The sequence below is a fragment of the Orcinus orca genome, chromosome X (assembly GCF_937001465.1).
Source record: "Orcinus orca chromosome X, mOrcOrc1.1, whole genome shotgun sequence".
In the NCBI taxonomy this organism is placed as follows: Eukaryota; Metazoa; Chordata; class Mammalia; order Artiodactyla; family Delphinidae; genus Orcinus; species Orcinus orca.
Genome location: NC_064580.1, coordinates 132,075,575 through 132,098,052, shown reverse-complemented (window position 1 = coordinate 132,098,052; position 22,478 = coordinate 132,075,575). Strand labels below are relative to the sequence as shown.

The following is a 22,478-nucleotide window of genomic DNA, read 5'->3' as shown; positions in this document are numbered from 1 at the left end:
GGAAAAAAATTAAGTCAAGGGGCTTAAATTAACCTTAGTACAGTTAACACAAACAACACGGGGTTAGGGTGCCAACTTTTTGAGCAGTCAAAAATCTGAGTGTAATTTACAGTCAGCCTTCTGTATATACGTAGTTCCTTCATATATGTGGTTTTACATCCACAGATCAATTTAACTGCAAATCAGGTAGTACTATAGTATTTACTATTGAAAAAAGTCTGCTTATAAGTAGACCCAAACAGTTCAAACCTGTGTTGTTCAAGGATCAACTACAATCAAGGCAGTGTGGTGTTGTCAAAAGGGTAGATACATAGAACAGTGGAACAAAATTGAGAGCCCAGAAATAGACCCACACAGATATGGTAAACAGATTTTTGACAAAAGTGCAAAGTCAATTCAATAAAGAAAGGACTGTTTTTTTCAACAGGTGGTGTTAGAACAGTTGGACATCCCTATGCAAAAGAGCAAAACAAAACAAAATGTTCACACCTGCCTCATACTTTGTGTAAAAAATAGCTCAAAGTTGATCATAAGCCTAACTGTAAAATGCAAAACTATAAAACTGTATGAGAAAATGTTTGTTACCTTGGATTAAGCAAAGAGTTCTTAGATGCAACTTCAAAAGCTTAATCCATAAAGGAAAAAATGGTAAATTGGACTCTATCAAAATTCAAAACATTTTCTCTGTGAAAGACACTGTTAAAAGAAAGAAAAGAAAAGCCACACAGACGTGGAGAAAATATTTGCAAACCACATGCTTGAGAAAAGGTTTGTATGCAGATTTTAGAAAAACCTCTTAAAACTTAACAGTAAGAAAACAAATAACCCAATTTTTAAAAGGGTAGAAAGATCTGAACAGGCACTTCACCAGAGGACAAAAGTATGGCAAATAAGCATATGAAAACATGCTCAACATGATTTCATTAGGTAAATGCAAATTAAAGCCACAATGAGATGCTACTATACACCTATTAGAATGACTAAAATCCAAAAAAACCTGGCAGTACTTAATGCTGACAAGAATGCAGAGCAATAGGAACTTGTATTCATTGCTGGTAATAATACAAGAATAGTATAGCCACTCTGGAAGAAAATTTGGTAGTTTCTTATAAAGTTAAACATGGACTTGTCAACAGTTGCACTCCTAGGTGTTTACCCAACTGATTTGTAAACTTATGTCCACAGCAAAAACCCACACATGAAAAACCACCTTATTCATAATTGTCAAAAGTGGGAAGCTATCAAAATATCCTTCAATAGGTTAGTTAACAAACTATAGTACATCCATACAATGGAATACTATTCAGCAATCAGAAGGAATGACATGACATTCTGTTGAAGGCAAAACTATAGGGACAGTAAACAAATCAGTGGTTGCTAGGGGTCTGGAGAGTGTGGTTACCCATAAGTATAGGGGAAATGCTAGAATGAGTCATGTGGTACTGGATTATAGTTGAAGACATCAGTATAAACTCATGTTTAGCCTAATATAGATACAGATGTATAGATGCAGAAATAATTACAGTTGACCCTTGAACGATGCAGGAGTTATGGGTGCCAATCCTCTGTGCAGTCAAAAATCCGCATATAACTTGTAGATTGCCCTCTGTATACACAGCTCTGAGTCCAAGCTCACTCTGCTCGCTGCACAACAGGCCAGTAAATCAGGAGATGAGGTGTTGAGGCAAGGAACAGTGACTTATTTGGAAAGCCAGGCATCTGAGAAGATGGTGGACTAATGTCCTAGAGTATCATCTTATTGGGGTCTGGATGCCAGTTTATTTTATAGAACAGAGAGGGGGAGGAGATGAGGAAGTAAACTAAAAAGGCCACAAGTCTTGCAAAACATCTCCTGGTTTGACCAGCCTCGGGGAGGGGATGTGTTAATTTCTTCTTTCTTGCAGCCATTCACTGGTGGGCAGGGTCAGGATGTTTCCCTGTGAGCTGAACAAAGGCACTTTAGTTTAACATTCAGGCAGAGGGGCAGGGTTCCCCAAGGTAGACCATTATGTATGCCAGTAGCTATAGACAACATCCTTTTAGTGATTATAGTAACAAAAAACAACAGAGAGCAAAGGTTAAAATAAAAGAAACAGATCCAGCATGGAGTCTGATTTTGCTCTTCCCTGCTACAGTTGCTCTGTATCCACATTTCCACATTCTCGGATTCAACCAACCACAGACTGTGTAGTACCATAGCATGTACTATTGAAAAAAATTCTGTGTGTAAGTGGACCTGTGCAGTTCAAACCCATGTTGTTAAAGGGTCGACTGTATAGATATGTTTTTACACATAGATTAGTATATTTCCTAGCTCTAGCCACTGAGAGGTCCTGGAAACAATGACACCACAGTGGAAATGAGAACACCCAGATCTTGGTTTCTAATACCATGCTCCAAGAAAAGGAACCAAGGGCTCCTTAGAAAAATGGACTATTCTAGAGCTGGGTCAGAGAAAATACAAGATGAGCCTGGAGAATCTTGCAGTCCCAGAAGGTAGGGAAGTGCTCAAAAAAATGATGAGGCAATGTTAAAGGGACACAGGAGCTAACTAAAAGAGCTTCTAATGGCCAAAGCTGAAACAATTTGAGCAAGAAAATAAATAATATAATATTAGATTATAACCAAAAGTATAAAATAAATGAATGCATGCTGATATATGAATAAATAGGGAGCGTACATATAAATGTCCCATACAAAAGAATTCCAAATAATTTATGTAGATATTCCTCCTCCCCCAACTACGGAGGTGGATCTTAAGTCCCCAGTCCTAGAATGCAGGCTGCACTTAGTGATTTGCTGCCAAAGAATAGAATATGGAAGGAGGGTGGGGTAACTTAAGTAGAGAAATGTAGCAAACACTACCTTTGATAGCATGTACCAGTGATAGGATATGGTGAGAAGGGCACCTCACTCCTGTGGTTATCTTCGCCAAAACTTATAACCCCACTTTAACCATGATAAAAGCATCAGATAAACCCAAATTGTGGGACATTCTAACAAAATGCCTGACCAGTACCTCTCAAAACTGTCAAGGTCATCAAAAACAAGGAAAGTCACAGCCCAGAGGAGCCTAAGGAGACATGACTAAATGTAATGTGGGTCTTGGATGGGATCCTGGGACAGAAAAAAGACATTAGGGGAAAACTAATAAGATTCAAATAAATTATGGGATTTAATTAATAAATAATGTATCAATATTCATTCATCAGTTGGGACAAATTTACCATACTAATATATGGTATTAGTAATAAGGGAAACTGGGCAATGGCTATATGGGAACTCTTGTATTTGCAACTTTTCTGTAAACTTAAAATCATTCTAAAATTTAAAACAAATTTATTAACAGAGAGGTAGTGGAAACCTCAAGCCATAAGTTTCACTATGAAAGGGAAAATGAGGTGGAGTGGTAGTGGAGGGGGAATATTGTTTTAAGATGGAAGACATTGCAACATGTTTGCTGATGAGAATGATCCAGTAGGAGGGGAAAATTTGATGATGCAAAAGAGGGGGATAGAAAAATTTCAGAAGTGTAGTACCTGAGTAGGAAAGAGATAGGATCTGATTCATAAATGAGAGTGTTGGCCTTGATTAAGTGCACAGATACTTCAACCATAGTAACAAGAAGGAAGGCAGAATATATGGGCACAGATGCATGTAAGTGGGTGGATGTGGAGCATGGGTTTGTGGAGATTGTCTTCTAATGGCTTCCATATTCCCTTTGAAGGAGTAAGCAAGGTAATCAGTTGAAAGTGGGAAGGGAGAGGTGGTGTTGGCAGTTTGAGGAGAGAAGAGACTATGTATAATAGTGTTCTTGGAGACTGAGTAAGTGATTTTACTAAGACATTATGCAAGGACTGTTTGGCAGCGTTGAGTACTCATTTGTTATTTCGGTGATGATTTTAAAATGAAAGTAACCAATACAGTTTAAATTTTTTTCTCTAACAATGTTTAGCTGCTTGGCTGCAGGCACAGAGGAGGTGTGGACCTGAGTGTATCCGGGTCAGAGCTTTGTCAGGGAAGCATGGCAGAGGGAGATAGGGGGGCAAGGGAGTTAAGGGTGTTTGCAAGGAATTAATTAAAATGATGGATCGTGGAAGGTGGGCCCTGTAAGGAGGGAATCAAAGACATTAAAGGAGGCAAGATGATGGATAACAAAAAGGAGCTTATGGTCAATGGATTGGAGCTTTTTGTGTAGTTGAAGGATTATTACAGTGAAGAGTGCCTGAATAATTGAGCTGGAAAAGGAACAACAGGTAGTCAGAGTATAGAGTGTTTGAAATGAAAATTATGAAGGTATTACAATTAATAATGATTAAGCTGCCAAGAATGATGATGGGGAAGGGATGATGGGGTGACAGTAAAAGACAGTAAACTGATCTTCATTTATTTAAAAATAAAGTGACTCAGGAGATACATGATTAGAGTAATTAAGAAGTTCAGAGTTACATAGGATAGCATGAGCTTCAAAGCAGCAATGAGGCAACTACCCTACCAGGATTACTATAGCCTTGCCTTGATACCTTGATGATCTAGAAACTAGAGCAGTTTTTCCAAAGTTCAATCTGATTTTAGTACTCTGATTTTAAAAATTGCTTTATAGAGGCCCGCTGTTAGAGATGATGATTGGCTGAAGGTGGCAGGAGAAAAAAGTGGAAATGGAGAGGTCAGATGGATTTCAGAGTGATATAGGAGGCGGAAGTAACAAACCTTGGTGATTGATTAAATGTAGGTTACAAGAGAAATGAGTTGAGTCCTAAGTTTCTCTTCTGTATTGACATTTTGGCAAGACCTAATTAATAAACATTTGTTCAGTGTCAACTTTATACAGAACCAAAGATGGAAGACATAGTCCCTACCTTAATGTAAACATAAAACATAAAATGAGTAAATAAATATAAGAAGCATAAATAGCTTATGCCATATGCAAATGCAAATTAAATTGATACATACCAACTACTTAATTTCAAAGGAAAGGTAGGGTTAGTCAAGGAAGCTTCCTTGAATTAAATTAATTTTTAGCTAGATTTTGAAAGAAAAGATGGTCATTTAATTAGAGGAGCCTATAATTTTAAGGAGAAAAATGGCAAGAGCAGAGGTAATAATGAATTCCAGCCATGGAAAGGACAGTAAGCATACCAACTTGACTAAAATAAAGGGGAGTTTTTGGAGCTTTTTAAGATATGAGTCCATCCCCATAGTACAAATTATTCCACTGCTGTACAGTATGTGCCTGGCAACTTCTCACCCATCTAATAGGGCAGGAGAAGATCATTCATAGTTTTGATGACAGGATCATTCTCATTTCTGAATGAGGAAGTACCAGGAGCCAGGCGTTATGATAAATGCAAAGCATGCAGTGATGGAGAAGACACATTCCCTATCCTCAAGGCACCGTCTTATGGCAAAAACAAACACACAGTTATAAGACAGTGTGTTAAATGCTTTTAGACGGTATATGGAGTGCTATAAGAACAAAGAGGAGAGTTACCTAACCCAAACTAAAGAGTTATAAATGACTGCCTACAGGATTTGAGCAGAGTCATGAATATTTAAATATGAATTAGGCAAGGGAAAAAGAGTGAGAAGGTAAGGATGAATGTTCTGGTCAGAGGGAACTGCATGTGCAAGAGCTTGAAGGTTATAGTTTGTCAAAACCCTGGATTACCTCAGTGTAATGACCAATCTGAATGAGGGTTGGTGGTACTTAATCACTTTTATCACTCTAAGGGAGTGGTTCTCAATAGTTTTAGTTTATGAATCTCATAGAAGTTCTGTTGCAAGCTATGGATCCTCTCTATAGAAAAATACAGAACTACACACACACACACACACACACACACACACACACACAGAGTTTTACATATCATTCCATGGATCCTAGGTCAAGAACTCCAACTTCAGATCACCACCAAATAATAGCCCCATTCCACAGTATCAGCAGTTGCTATATCAGAGACTCTTTCAGTTAACTTCAGTGTCTGGATTTTCAAGCATTCAACACCAACTTTTGACTCATAACTAGAAGATGTTATAGGTACATGGAAGTGATGTCCCAGTGGTCCACTCTGCTTCTCTCCCAAGGCTGTTAGAAGGCAAAGGCATTTCCTCCCAGGTAATAAGCTACCTACTGGCAGCATGCCTGTCTTAGACAATAGGATTTCTTGTAATACTCTTCTCAGACAGTTTGTATGGACTGCATGGGTCACTCGTTTCTGTTTCTATATGTATCTCAGGGTTTTTTGCTGAAAATCTGGACATTTTAGGTTATATCTTATAGAAACTGATTTCTGAGCTCGCAGGGGGATTGTTGCTGTACGTGTATTGTGTTTATTTGTTTATTGACTTCTCTGGAGTGATTCGTTTTTAACAGTGGCTTCTGTGTATCACAGTGGGGTCGGCATAACTCAGTGGTCCTCAACTGGGGGGATTTTGCCACCACAGGAGACACTTGGCAATGTCTGGGAACATTTTTAGTTGTCACAACTGGCGAGGAGGATGCTTCTAGCATCTAGTGGGTGGAGACTAGGGATGCTGTTAAGCATCCTACAATGCACAAGAAATTATCTAGCCCTAGATGTCCATAGTACCAAGGTTTGAGAAACCCTGGTATAGTTTAGTGGCCAGCTAACAATCGGTTAGAGGTTAAGCTAAAAACCTTAAGCCAGTAAGGCTTCTACCTTTTGCCAATGGATATGTGTGTGGATTGGGGCACACAAAGTTGAGGCTGTCTATAAGTCTGCCCAGGCTTTCAGTTTCTGCCATTCTTCACATGTCTCCACTGTGCCTCACATTCCTCCAGGGACATGTAGATAACTAGGGCCCTTTCCAATCTCTCCTTATTGTGCACACAGCCCTGCATGTGTGCACAGCCTTACCGAACACCGGGGATGTGAGGGGGCTTTCCAAGGCCCACTATAGCTGTCTCATTCCCTTGATCCCCTTGATAGATTTCTGGCTGTTCTGCGGATCTATTGCTTGTCCCAACCGGTGTGCCTTCCTTGATTGTATTCAACACCCAGGGGCATGGAGTTTTTATGTGCTCTGCTCCAAATAAATTTAGTCCCCTTCAGCAGCAAAGCTGCTGGCTTTCTTGGCTTGCCTGCCCTGGTAGAACTATTGCTGATGGGGCTGGTGGGGGTGGGGTAGGGAGTGGAAGCACCCCAAGCTAAAACACACAGATTCCCACTGTTCTTACCCAAGGTTCAATAGTTTTTCTTGACTAAATGCTTCTTAATTTGTTGTAAGCCTTTGGTCAATTTCCAGGTCCTAAAATGGTTGTTATTGGTAATTTTGTCCAGTTTTATCATGGTTATTGGGGCAGAGGATTTTCCAAGCTCCTTACTCTGCCTTTCCTGAAGCCTCACCTTCAGAGATTCCCAAGACTACACTTTGAGAAACACTAGCATAGGACTTTGGGGTTGGACAACTTGAGTTCACATCCTAGGTTCACCACCTAATGATTATATGATCTTACAAAGTTATTTAACATCTCTGAGCTTTAGTTTTGTGTCCTTAAAGTGAGAATGATAACATTGTACAAAGTCAATTTGAGGAGTACAGATACACTGCATTTTTAAACTGTTTATTAGGATCTCATTATAGATACACCACAGTTTATTCAGCTATTCCTCAACTTCCCCCACTGACGGACATTTAGTCTTATTTTCTAATTATTTTGCTATTATAAACAAAACTATTATGAATATCCTTGTGCATACCTCTTCATATGTGACGGTTTCTATAAGGTAAGTACTGAGAGGTGAATTTCTGGGTCAAGCAATAAATATACATATTTTTTATTATTTTCATAGAAACTTCCAGATTGCCATTCAGTGTGTCTTCACCAATTTATACTCACATTACCAATGTTTGAGAGTATGCATTTCTCCACATCTTTTGAAAACACATGTTTTAATCAAACTTTAAAATTTTTGTCACTCTGATGGATAAAAAATGATATCTTAATACCCATTCCTCTGATTACTACTAAGGTTAGAAGAGTTCATGTGTTTACTGGTCAATTCTGGTGACTTTCCTATTGATATCCTTTGGTCATTTTTCTATTGAGTTTTTATCTTAATGATCACAAGGATTTATTCTATATCCTGGGTATTAACCCTTTTACGTTAAAAAGATTTTGCCTGTTACTTGTCTTTTAACTTTGTTTTTTGCATTGTTTGCAAAACAGAAGGTTTTTATTTTCATACACACAAAATATATTTTATGCTTTTTGTGTCATATTAGAAAGGCTTTTCCTACCTCAAAGTTGTCAACATATAATAGTTTTATTTTTTATATTTTACTCTATCAGTAGTTTATTGCTGAGGCTGACGTGACTCTAGAATCGATTTTTCAAAATTCATTTTTCCAAAACTAGTTATTGAGTAATCTATCTTTTCACCACTATTACAAAATGCCACCTTTAACATATACCATATTTTCATGTACAGTTGAGTCTGTTTTGAGACTCTATTCTGTCCCCTTGATCTCTTAGTCCATTCTGCATGAATATCATACTTTTAAATGACTATAGCTTTATAATACATTTTTATATATAGTAAGACTTCCCCTCCATGCCTTTCTTTTTCTTTCTCAAAATTGTTACTTTATTAATTCTGAGTATGATTCTTGGAATTAGCCTGTCCAGTACATGAAAATTTTCACTGGGATTTGGATTGGAAGTACATGGAGGTTTGTGTATTAATTTGTGGGAGAATTCCTATCTTTTCATTATTGAATCTGCCCATCTGTGAGCATATTTCTCCATTCAAGTTTCCTTCAAGTCTTTCAGGATAGTTTTATAGATTTCTCCATAGTAGTCTTCCACATTTTCATTTTTTCCCAGACACTTTATAGTTTTTGTTCCTCTTATAAATTTGAACTCCTTTTTATTTACCTTGTCTAAATGAATAACCTGATGTATAAGAAAGTTTGATTTTTTGCTAACTTTTTATTTTGATGCATCTTCAAACTAACAGAAAAGTTGCAAGAATGGTACAAGGACCTCCTTTATATCCTCTATCCATGTCTTCTTTTTATATACTTGAATGGCTTCATTCTCCAAATTTAGAACTCTGATCTGTTTTGAGTTTATCATGGACACCCAGTGACAATATGAGGTATGGACTCAATTTTATCTCTTTGCAAATGATTATCAGTTGTCCCAACACCGTTTATTTAAAAATTCATATTTTCCACAGTGATTACACCTGCCACTTTTTACATACCAAATTTCTATATGCATTCATGTATATTTTTGGACTTTTTATACTCTTCTGTTGTTTTATCTGCCTTTTCCTATACCAACATCACACTGTTTTAATCATAGAAGTTCTGTACTATGTTTTAATATCTAGTAGGGGCTAGTGTCCCCCTCATTGCTCGCAGCTTACTTCTTGGTAGAAGACTTTTTGAAGGAAGTTTTCTGGATCCTGATTTTTTAGTTTTCCTAAATAAATAATGTAAAATAATATAATAATATAAAAGAGTGTGATCTTTTCCTTAGAATTGCAATATGCTAACACCGTGATGCGCTTCGATTATGTCTGGCTTCGAGACCACTGCCTCTCAGCATCTTGCTACAACTCTAAGACTCACCAGCGCAGCCTAGACACTGCCAGTGTGGATTTATGTATCCAGCCAAAGACCATTCGTCTGGATGAGACCACACTCTTTTTCACTTGTGAGTGGACAGGAGACTTGGTCTTCTTTGGGGTACTCTTTTAAAGGACAATTGTTTTACAAAAAATGGTTTGCCCCTTTCCAAAACGGTATTCTTTTAGTTACTCTTTGTTTTTCCTTTCTTTGGAAGCATTTATTTTTGAACCTTTTATTTTTCTTCTTAAATAAAATTGCTCTAATCTATAGATGACATCATTCTTAACCAGTAAATTGTTGGCAGTATTTATAATAATTATTATTTATTTATTTTTTTTTTTTTGCGGTACGCAGGCCTCTCACCGTTGTGGCCTCTCCCGCTGCGGAGCACAGGCTCCGGACGCGCAGGCTCAGCGGCCATGGCTCACGGGCCCAGCCGCTCCGCAGCATGTGGGATCTTCCCAGACCGGGGCACGAACCCACGTCCCCTGCATCGGCAGGCAGACTGTCAACCACTGCGTCACCAGGGAAGCCCTTTATAAATATTATTTTTAATGCCTTTTATTTTTCCCTTAAAAGGGCCAGATGGTCATGTGACTAGATATGATTTGGATTGGCTGGTGAAAAACAGCTATGAAGGGCAGAAACAAAAGGTCATCCAGCCTAGAATCTTATGGAATGCTGAAATCTACCAGCAAGCCCAAGTTCCATCTGTAGATTTCCAGAGCTTCTTAGAAACCAAGGAGGGACTGAAGAACTTTCTACAAAACTTTCTGCTGTATGGAATTGCTTTTGTAGAAAATGTCCCTCCTACTCAGGAACACACAGAGAAGTTGGCAGAAAGGATCAGCTTGATCAGGTAAGTCATTAGTTTCCTGAAATCTGCAGAAATTAATTTCCAGTGACAAGTATGGTCACCCTCGTTTTTCCAGAATATTTTGTGGCCTGAATAACGGGATTCCCATTTATAGTGCTTTATCTGAAGCCCAGATTTCTAATCTCTAAAGACACTTACATGTTTAATATGGTGAAGACTTCAAAGTCATTGGTATTTTTTTCAAGCCCAGTGATGCTCAAAGTAGGAGTTAGTCATTGTACACTAGAAAGAGCACTGAGTAAAGAGAACCAGATAGTAGTCTGAGTTCTACCATCAAGCAGTTGGGTAAACATAGACAACTGCATAACACACACACCCGTACCCTCAATCCTCACCCCCGCCGGCCCAGTAGCCTCTATTTTCCTATCTGATCAGTAACAGGATTGAATAAGATGGTGTCTAAAGATCATCTACTTTTGACCTTCTGTTATTCCTAAGGCTTAATTCAGAGCCTGGTTGTTAATACTACTGCCTTATACTGTATAGCATTTAACCAGCATATTCAAATCCGTTATTTTCATTGGTCATTATAGTAATCCTGATAAGTGTGTATTTTATCTCCTGTTCTACTGATGAGGCTCTTACGGCTCAAATGTATTAAGTGGCTTGCCCAGGACTGCTCTGCTAGTAAGCAGTAGAACTGGGATTCAGATAGCTCAGGTTTCCTGATCCTAAATACAATGTTCTTTCCATTGCATTTCTAGGTAGTATATAGATTTATCTTCTGTAGTATTAAATGTGATGTAAACCAACTTTGTTATAATTAGTACTTTCCTTTTATTTCATAAGAGCCAGATATAGCTCACTGTGTAGCAGACAGTATGCTGGGTCATTTGCCCTATCCTAGTAGAGCATAATTAACATTTGTGAACCATTCAGTTTCAAACACAGTTTGAGAACTTTCAAGTAAAAAAGCTGTGCTAGTAAGCAATAAATTGACAGGACTTTAGAGGTTATAGTTCAAAAGGAAGACCATTTCCTGTTTGGATTTTGAGGGTTCAGAGAATAAGATGAACTCTGAAAGCTAAAGAATTAAAGTGACCTTTAGTCAGATCTGAGCCTACTAGGAAAATAACTATGAAATCAAAACCCATGATGTTATTGTATCTCTCCTCAAGGAGAGATACAATAACAGTGATACAGCAACTCTCACTAAATACTTGCTAATATAAACTATCCTTTCTCTTTTTCTTATTCCTACATGTCTAAAAGATGGGTGAAGATCTACATTAATCACTTCTAAAAGCAGCTACCCAAAAACATCTTTTTCTATGTGAGGAAGGTGAGTGCAGGACAGAAGTTCGAGTGTGAAAGCTATTAAAAGTAGAAACATAAACAGAGTGGGATGATTCCCTAAGCTTTCAAACTATATTATCCTTTCACCCTTTTCCCCCCAGCTTCCTAGAATATTACTCAGTGGAGGAATTGTTTAGACTGGTGATGTGTTCAACTGTCATATTTACCTTATAGATGGAAATCTGGAGCCAAACAATCTATTGTTACTTGTGAATAATTAAAGAAAGTATTGGAAAGAGTTTTGAATGATAAGAATGAAAGGTTTCCTATACTTCATTTGACAGAGAAACCATCTATGGGAGGATGTGGTATTTCACTTCAGACTTCTCCAGGGGTGACACTGCATACACCAAGCTAGCTCTGGATCGGCACACTGACACTACCTATTTTCAAGAGCCCTGTGGGTAGGTGGATTAGAATTTTCCAAAGTGGGATCATTACGTGTGATGGTCTTGAATAGTTTCTTAATCATTCTCTGTTTTATTTGAACCGAGATCATATCTGCTGCTGCTGATTTGTATGACTGTTTCTTTTCTCCATAGAAACATGATCATTTTTAAACACCCTAGCTCAGTCTTCTTTAGACTTATAGGAATAAAATTTTTGAAATGATTGAAAATCTACCTTACTACATAAATGGATGTAAATTTTGTTTAATTTACATTTTTCTCAAAGTAATTACAAATAACTTACCAAAAATGTATTGATTAACCATTAGTTTGGGAATTTGTACAGTTTTTCATATTTAGTTATTATATTGCAAAGGGTCAATCTTCCAAACACAGCTACTTTGGGTATGGTAGTAAGAGGAATTTAAATCCAATTTACAAGAAGTTGGAGAGGAGGAATGAATGAAAAATAACCTTATTACATGGACTCCGAAGCTATTGAGTCAAAGATAATGTATACCGTACTTTTTTGCAGCTTTATTGAGATATAATTGACATATGACATTGTGTAAATATAAGGTGTACAATGTGTTGATTTGATATGGTCGTATACTGTAATATTATTACCACCAGTAGCTAACAGAGAGTAGATCTTAAATCTTCTCACCACAGAAAAGAAATAGTAATTATTTGACATGATACATTGATTTCCTTTAAGGGTTTGGAACCTAAGAATATTTGGTTCAGAGGAGGAAGAATAAAGCATCTTTTTGACATCCTGCTCAATGTTATGGATATACAAAAAACCCTGCATCCTCATTCTACAGGATGCAGAAGGAAGAATATGAGGAAATGGGATGAGAAACAGTTGGACAGGGGTTGAGGTTCAAATATTGACTAGCTCTTTTCTCTCTGACCACTACCAGAGATACACAGTTGTCTGTGCCTTTAATTTAACCCTTTCTAATCAATGGCAAGGACCAAGTACATGAGCAGTATAATGAGAGTGGTTAAGAGTTCAGGCTATGGAATCAACCAGACCTGGATTTGTATCCCAACTGGAACATAGGTTAGCTTTGTGATCTTGGAAAATAACTTAACCTCTCTGTGCCTCAGTTTCTTCATCTGTAGAATGGGACTAGTAATAAAACCTGTCCATTTGTATTGCTTAGGGATTAAGTTACATGATGTATTTAAAGCACTTGGCATACTTCCTAGAACATAATAAATGTTCAATAAATACTAGCTATTATTATTATCATTTTAGCCATTGTCGTCATCATCATCATCATTGTTATATGCCTTATGCTTTCTAAAGCTACCTTTGCTCAGGATCTCATCCTTTCCAACCTCCTTGGGGATTTCTCTCTCCTGTATCTTCAGCCTTCCATACATATTGACTCCTTCCTATCAGCTTCTCATTTCTTAAATCTCTACTTTTGTACACTTCCTTTGACTCTATCTCCTTCTAGTTACAGCCCCGCCTTACTCCTCACCTTCACAGCTAAACTTATTGAAATAATTGTCTACATTCAGTGTCTTTTCATTCTCACTTCTCATTCATTCTTCAAACCTGTAGTCAGCTAGTTTATCCACCCCCCTCCCAATTAAAATTAATCTCTCCAAAGTCACCAGCAACTAACTTATTGCCATACCCAGTGTGTACCTTTCAGTCTTCATCTTATTTGACCCCTGGGGCCATTTACCACTACCTCTTCTTAAATATCCTTTCTTTTCTAGTTTTCCTTCTATATCTATAGCCATTTTTCCTCAGTCTCCTGTGGCAGCTTATTTTCCTTTGTCCATGTCATAAATATTGTTGTTTCTCAAGGTTTTCTCCTTCTCCCTCTTTTCTTACTTGAAATGATCTCTCCAAATGACTTCTTCCATGCTCTTGGCTTTAGCTATCACCTACAGACGACTACAAAATCTACCTCTCTTCTAAGGTAAACATCTTCAACTGGCTACTAAGTAATCCTAACCTAGAAATTTCACAGAAAGGTCAACATAGCCAGAACTGACCTTCTCATTTTAATTGTATTTACCCTAGGTTCTCCTTGATTTTATTCCTTCTATCTTTATTTATGTTTATTACTTATTTTACTTTGTTGTTTACTTTTCCTTATTTCTTCTTTTTTCCTAAATTACTATTAATTTTATTTTCCCCTTGTTAATTTGAAATTTTTACTTTAGTTTTCCAGTCCATTAATAGTTGCATTTCCTTTTCCTGTTAAATTTTCAGCCATATATAACTCAACTATTTCAACATGTCCTTAAACTGAACCTCTTCCTCAACCCCTCTCACCCCCTTTTTATCATCCAATTATGCATCTGCCTGTGTTCTCTTGGCAGATGGCATTATTTGTCAGGTTGTCCAGGTGAAAAACCTGCAGGCATTCTAGATATTTGCCTGTTCTTCGTCCTCTGTCATGTTGCTTAGCTGTGTCCTCTTTTCTATAAAACCCATCTCTAAGCTCAACCCCTCAGTATTTTTCTCTGCTATTTCAGTTATCCAAGTTGTTTTCCATGTTTTTTGTCATCTTGCTTCCCACCAGTTCATCTCCCATCTCAGTTTAAACTCGTTGTTTTACGTTGATATCTTTGGTCATACCTTTTTTTTTGGGGGGGGGCCTGGAATGCCCTCTCCTCACCTCAATCTCATTTCAGCCCAACTCTTGCTCATTCTTTAAGACTAAGCAAAACCATTCTCATCCACCTCCAAAAACATTTCTCTATACAACACACCACTACAATAATTTCCTCTGTTTATGGCTCCACTGTATCTTGTATACAACTTTATTATAGTGCCTGTTGGTACTTACTTGCTTCATCTCTTCTTAGTAGACTGGCCTTCTTTAAAACAGAGACTATACCTTATTCATGATGGTATTCCCTGGGTCTGTCACATATAGCCATCAATACATGTTAAATATGCTTAGGAGGAACCTGTAGTGGCATTAATATTTCAAAGCACAAAAAAGTACAGCTGGCTATGAAGGGAAGACAATTGGGAAATGAGATTTATTTCTTAGTGAAAAGAAAATGACACAGTGGAGTCAATAATCATTTCATATTTTTTTCTAAAATTTTGATATATTCTCTTTTCTCCACTGAACAGAATAATTTAATTTTTCCCCCTCTTTAGCATTCAAGTGTTTCACTGTCTTAAGCATGAAGGAACAGGTGGCAGGACACTGCTAGTAGATGGATTCTATGCAGCAGAACAGGTACTTCAGAAGGCACCTGAGGAATTTGAACTCCTCAGCAAAGTGCCATTGAAGCATGAATATATTGAAAATGTTGGAGAATGTCACAACCACATGATTGGGGTAGGGCCAGTCTTAAATATCTACCCATGGAATAAAGAGCTCTATATGATCAGGTGAGTACCAAAGAACTATCTCTCAGTGTAATGTATTTGTCAGATATTAGTCTTCTAATGTAATGAAAATTCCTAATATCCTGTGTCTGTCACATTTTAATATTGCTATTGTATAGCTTTCTATTAGTACAATTTCCATTCTTATTTTAATTCCCATGGAATAATAAATAGGCCAACAGAGAAGGAATGCTAGATTGGAGGGGACAGATATTTCACATAGCATTTAAAATGAAAACATTTTAAAAACAAAACACAGTTATTAAATTGTGCTCAGTCACCAAATAGCTAGGGTACCCAAAGGCATGATAACAACAACATTAGACTGTTGCCCAGATTTATGCAAAGCTCCTGACCTGTGTATATCCAATAGTCTACTAGGTATTGCCACCTAGTATCTTGTAGGATCATAAAGCACAGTTTATTCAAAACTGAACTCATCATCTCCACTCATTTCAAGCCTTCTCCTTCACACTGAATTGTGAAGATAAAAATAAATTGTTGCCCCTGTCTTTGCCCCTGGACTGTAGTCGGAACTACATAAATACTAAATCACTTCCCTGGGATAAGCTCCACTGAAAAACTCTCCCTCAGTCATTCTTATATCTCAATTGCCTAAAACAATGAGTAGGTGCTCAATATTTTCCCAAACATTTTATTACGAACATTTTTCATAATACGGAAAAGTTGAAAAGCATTTACAAGAAAACTCATATACCTACCACCTAGATTCTACCATTGAGATATTACTATACTTACTTTATTACCTATCTATCCATCTTTCTATCCCTCTGTTTATCTATCAATTAATCTTATTTTTGATACATTGGAAAGTACATTGCAGATATGAGTATATGTCCCCCTAATATACTTCAACATTTATAACCTTAAGTCTAAAGTTCAATATTTGTTTACAGATCTTTAATTTTGATATAAAATACACATACAGTGATGTTATAAATATTGAATATACACTTGCTGAGTTTTGAAAAATGCATACACCTATGTAACCCAAACCCCTATCAAGATATCGAATATTACCATCACTACAGAAAGTAACTTTATTCCCCTTCTCAGTCCAACCCTGCACATACACTGAGAGGAAAACCCTGTTTTGACTTTTTACCACCATAGATTAGTTTTGCCTGTTCTAGAAATTCAGATCATGGAACAGATCTATTCTTTTATGAATAAACACCTGAGCTGTTTCCTGTTTGGTGTTATTATGAATAAAGCTTCCATGAATGTTCATGTAAAAGTATCTTTGTAGATACGTGTTTTCATTTCACTCAGATAAATACCGAAGAATGGAACTGCTGGATCGTAGAGTAGATGACTTTTTAGTTTCATTAGCAACTGCCAGAACTTTTACTAAAGTACTTGTTCCATTTTACATGGACATCAACAGTGTATGAAAGTTGTACCCACTCCACATCCTTGTTAATACTTGGTGGTGTCAGTCTTATTAATTTTAGCCATTATGGTGGGTATCTCCTTGGGGTTCTAATTTGCATTTTTTGGAGATTGATGATGTTGAGCCTCTTTCCATGTGCATGTTGATCATCCATATATTTTCTTTTGCTAAGTATCTAGTTAGATCTTTTGCCCATTTTTTCACTGGATTGTCTTTTCATTATTGAGTTGTAGGGGTTCTTTATATACCCTGGTTACCAGTTCTTACCTGATATGTTTTAGGAATATTTTCTTCTAGTCTGTGGCTTACCTATTTATTTTTTAACTGTGATGTTTGATAAGCAGAAAATTTTAATTTTAATGAAATGTAGTTGATCAGTTTTTTCCCTAATGATCATTGAATCTGTGACCTGCATAAGAAATCTTTGACTACCCCCATGACATAATGATATTCTCCTACGTTTTCTAAAGGTGTTATGGTTTTATCTTTTGCATCTAAGTCAGTGATCTATCTCAAACTAATTTTTTACATGTTGTGAGGTAAAGGTAGAAGTTCCTGTTTTATACACATGGATACTCAGGTGTTATAGCACCACTTGTTGAAAAGACCTTCCTTTCCCCCATTGGATTACCTTTGAAACTCTGTCAAAAATCAAATGACCATATAAAGGTGAGTTTGTTTCTGGACCCTCTGTTTGGTTCCATTATCTATTTGTGGATCTTTATGACAGTTCCACACAGTCTTGGCTACTGCAGATTTATAGTAATTCTTGAAGTCAGGTAATATGTTTGTCAACTTTGTTATTTTTCAAGATTATTTTGGATATTCTAGGTCAGGGGTTTACACACTTTTCTGTAAAGGGCCAAATAGTATTTTAGGCCTTGTAGGCCGTATGGTCTCTATTGCAACTACTCAGTACTGTGTGGAAACACAACAGCAGCCATAGACAATACGTAAATGAATGGGTGTAGCTGAGTTCCAATAAAACATTATTTACAAAAACAGGCAGGAGTCTGGGTTTGGCCCACACACCATAGTTTGCCAGCCTTAGTTCTAGGTTCCTTATATTTTCATATAAATTTTAAAATCAGCTTTTCAATGTTTAGGGAAAAGCCTGTTAGGATTATGATTGAGATTGCTTTGAATCTATAGATCATTTTGGTGAGAACTGACAAACTAACAGCTTTGAGTCCTCCAATCCATGAACCTGATCTTTCTATATATTTGGTCTTATCTAATTTCTCTCATCAGTGTTTTATATTATTGAAGATAGAGATCTTGTGTATCTTTTGTTTATTTTATTTCTAAGTATTTTTATGTTTTGATGGTATTATAAAATAAAATTTTAATATTATTTTCCAATTGTTTGCTGCCATTGTATAAAAACAATTTATTTCTCTTTAAATTAGCATTTTATTCTATAGCCCTGCTAAAGTCATTCGTTAGTCCTGAGAAGTTTTTATTTTTTAGGTTTCTTGGAATTTTCTATATAGACAATCATGTTGTAGGGACAGGTTTATTCTTTCCTTTCCAATCTATATGCTTATTTATTTGTTTTTCTTATCTTGTTGCATTGTTTAGCACTCCACTATTATGTTAAATAAGAGTGGCAAGAACAGACATCTTTAGGATGAAAGTGTTCACTATTTTGCCATGTATGACATTAGCTGTAAGGGTTTAGTGATGTTTTCTATCAGATTAAGGAATTTCCCTTCCAAGTTTGCTGAGAGGTTTTTTTAACCATAAATGGGTATTACATTTTGATAAATGTTTTATCTTCATTTATCAATTGAAATAATCATATTATTTTTCTTCTTTATTCTATGGATGTGGCAAATTACATTAAGTTATTTTCAAATGTTAAACCAACCTTGCACTCCTAGGATAAACTGTACTTGATCATAATTTATTACTATACACACACACACACACACATATATATGTATATGTGTGTGTGTGCATGTGTATGGACCCAGTCAAGAGATAGATACTACATGGTAGGTTAAACAGGGAAAAGTTAATATAAAGAATTAGGAACTAGGATAAAAGAGTGACTATGAGATATGAGGAAATTAATGTATGTAATATTCTTTCAGAGCAGCTACAGTGTCATTGCATTTTAAACACAATGCTTTGCCATCTAATTTGATAACAAAATAATCCATACTCCTCTGTGCCTTAAACACATGACACTTAAGTCCACTTTTCTCTTTTGTTGTTCCAACATTATGGGTATGCACTGGTAATAAAAAAGTTTTAAATATTATGGAATGACAGTATGTAACATTCAAAATGCTGGTAGTAATAACTGTATCACCACAATTTGTAATGTGCTGAGCAGTGGTGCAAAATGATGAGAGCACCACATACGTCTCTGTTGCTACTACTCAACTCTGCCATTGTAGTATGGAAGCCACCATAGACATATAAGTGAATATATGTGGCCATGTTCCAATAAAACTCTGTTTCTAGACACTGAAAGTTGAAATTCATATAATTTTCATGCATCACAAAATTTTAAAAAAAGATATGAGGAAATTCATTATAGTACCCTAGGGCTGAGGCAGAGTATCCAAGGAAGAATAAACATGGAAGAGGTTCAGATCTGGAAGAAAGAGTGGTTCAGCCACCTGATATCAGAGAAGTTTGCTGATTTAGCCAGGCAGGAGCTGGTCTAGAGTTGCTGAGCAAACAATAGGCCACCCTTCCAGAGTACAGGCAGGCAAGGGAGCCGGCAATCAGCAACTGGTGGTGTGAGTGTGCAACGGAAGCCTAGGTGCCAGTGAAAGCATGCAATCTAGGTGCTCTTAAGTCTTCCTGCTTTCACTGGCACTCAGACTTACTTTCAGTATGTGATCCCACAGAACACAGGAGGCCTCCTGCAGGTCATTCAGGGGCTCTGGTTTACTATGCTGAGAGGGCTATGGAAAGGTTGTCACCAAGATGAGGCTGCAAGGTGGCATAGGGACCGTGTCCTGGGCCCTGAGGGTTGGTGCCACCTGATGCCCTCACACCCACACAGCAGAGACCTGGCTAGGGCCAGAAATAGCAAGAGAACCTCTTTCTCCTGCAGTGTCCCTCCAACACCAGCTACTGAGAAAGTTTAATGTTGTACTCGCTATAAAGGAAAAATGCTAAAAGAAATTCTTAAATCAAGAACATGTATTGTATGTAAGGATGCATTCAGAACTGAGAAGCAATAAATTAGTAACTGATACATACATATCTGGTTTCAGCTTAATAATATCATGTTGAGAAGTTTTGCATCTAGGTTCAAGAGGGATATTGGTCGACAGTTTTCTTGTTTTGTAATGACTTTGTAAAACTCTGGTTTACCAAAGAGTTTGTGTGGTATTAGTGCTATTTCCACCTTAAATGTTTGCTAGAATTTACTAGGCAAACTGTCTGGGACTGGAGTTTATTTTATGAGAAAGTTTTGGATATTAAGTTCAATTTTTTATGTATATATAGAGCTAGTAAGATTTTTGTTTACTGGTTCTTTCAATAAATCTGTACATTTTATCTAAGTTGTCAATTGTTCAGTCATAAAGTCATTCATAATATTCTCTTATTCTTTTCATATAATGTCTATCATCTCTGTAATGATGATTCTTAGTATTAGTAATTTTAGCTCTCTTTTTTTCTTGTTTAGTCTAGCTAAACGTTTACCAATGTTGTTCGTCCTTTCCAAGAGCCACCGTATTGCTTTGTTAATTCTCCCTATCGTTTGTTTCTATTTTATTGATTTATGTTATCTTCATTATTCCTTTATTTTTACATACTTTTGGTTTAATTTATTCTCATTTTTCTAGTCCCCCAAGGTAGAACCTTATATCATTGATATTATACATTTAGTCTTTTTTAATACAATCATTAAAAACTATGTTTGTACCTCTAAGCCTTTTTACCTGCATCCTACAAATATTGATGTTTATTTTCATGATAATTAAGTACGAAATATTTTCTGATTTCGCTTATGTGTTCTTTCTTTAACCATGTTATTTTGTATTCTGTGTCCTCTCTGATTTTTTTGACTAATTATTCCGTCAGCCACTGAGAAAACACCACTAAAATATCCAAATAATATGGTGATTTTGTCTATTTCTCCCTTTAATTCCATCAGTTCTTGCTTCATGTTTTTTGAGTATCTGTTACTAAGCACATACTAATGTATGATTTTTATGTCTTTCTGATGAAACAACCTTTTGTCATAAAATGTCCCTCTTTCACTTTGTTTTGAAGTCTATTTTATCTGAAATTAATATAACCACTCCAACAATCTTATACTTACACTTTGCATGCTATTTAATTTTCTGTCTTCTTTTTCTGACTTATCTGTGTTTTTGTGTTTAAATAAATGGCATATACGTACTTCAGTCTTACTTTTTTATCCAGTCTGACAGTCTCTTTTAATTGGGATGTTAAGTGCATTAACATTTTTTAAACCTTTAAAACATTTTAAAAGTTATTTGTATACCATAAAATTAATATGTTTTAAGTATCTAATTCAGTGATTGTTATTGTATTTACAAAGTCATGTAACCATCATCACAATCCAGTTTTTGACATTTCTGTCAACCCCAAAAGTTCCCTCCTGCCCATTAAGCAGTGACTCCCCCATTCCCTCACCCCAACCCCAGTCCATCACAGCCCCTAGCAATCACTTATCAACTTTCTGTCTGTATGGATTTGCCTATTCTAGACATTTTCTGTAAATGGAATCATATAATACATAGTCTTTTTTTTGTTTATTACATCTTTATTGGAGTATAATTGCTTTACAATGGTGTGTTAGTTTCTGCTTTGCAACAAAGTGAATCAGTTATACATATACATATGTTCCCATATCCCTTCCCCCTTGCGTCTCTCTCCCTCCCACCCTCCCTATCCTACCCCTCTAGGTGGTCACAAAGCACCGAGCTGATCTCCCTGTGCTATGTGGCTGCTTCCCACTAGCTATCTATTTTCCGTTTGGTAGTGTATATATGTCCATGCCACTCTCTCACTTTGTCACAGCTTACCCTTCCCCCTCCCCATATCTTCAAGTCCATTCTCTAGTAGGTCTGTGTCTTTATTCCCGTCTTACCCCTAGGTTCTTCATGGCATTTTTTTCTTAGATTCCAGATATATGTGTTAGCATACGGTATTTGTCTTTCTCTTTCTGACTTACTTCACTCTGTATGACAGACTCTAGGTCCATTCACCTCATTACAAATAGCTCAATTTCGTTTCTTTTTATGGCTGAGTAATATTCCATTGTATATATGTGCCACATCTTCTTTATCCATTCATCCGATGATGGGCACTTAGGTTGTTTCCATCTCCTGGCTATTGTAAATAGAGCTGCAGTGAACGTTTTGGTACATGACTCTTTATGAATTATGGTTTTCTCACAGTATATGCCCAGTAGTGGTATTGCTGGGTCATATAGTAGTTCTATTTGTAGTTTTTTAAGGAACCTCCATACTGTTCTCCATAGTGGCCGTACCAATTCACATTTCCACCAGCAGTGCAAGAGTGTTC

General features: G+C 36.7%; 1 protein-coding gene across 4 annotated transcripts in view; it reads left to right on the top strand.

Annotated features, from left to right (window-relative positions):
* TMLHE (trimethyllysine hydroxylase, epsilon) overlaps positions 1 to 22,478 on the top strand; it is a 68,372-nt gene that overhangs the window by 24,801 nt on the left and 21,093 nt on the right. For 3 of the 4 annotated variants that reach the window (XM_033416842.2, XM_004285937.4, XM_033416844.2), the window contains exons 3-6: positions 9,509 to 9,685; positions 10,180 to 10,459; positions 12,058 to 12,177; positions 15,308 to 15,544. In XM_033416842.2, coding sequence (XP_033272733.1) covers positions 9,509 to 9,685; positions 10,180 to 10,459; positions 12,058 to 12,177; positions 15,308 to 15,544 — 814 coding nt within the window. The remainder of the gene's footprint in view (positions 1 to 9,508; positions 9,686 to 10,179; positions 10,460 to 12,057; positions 12,178 to 15,307; positions 15,545 to 22,478) is intronic. The other variant, XM_033416845.2, reaches the window with a different exon arrangement.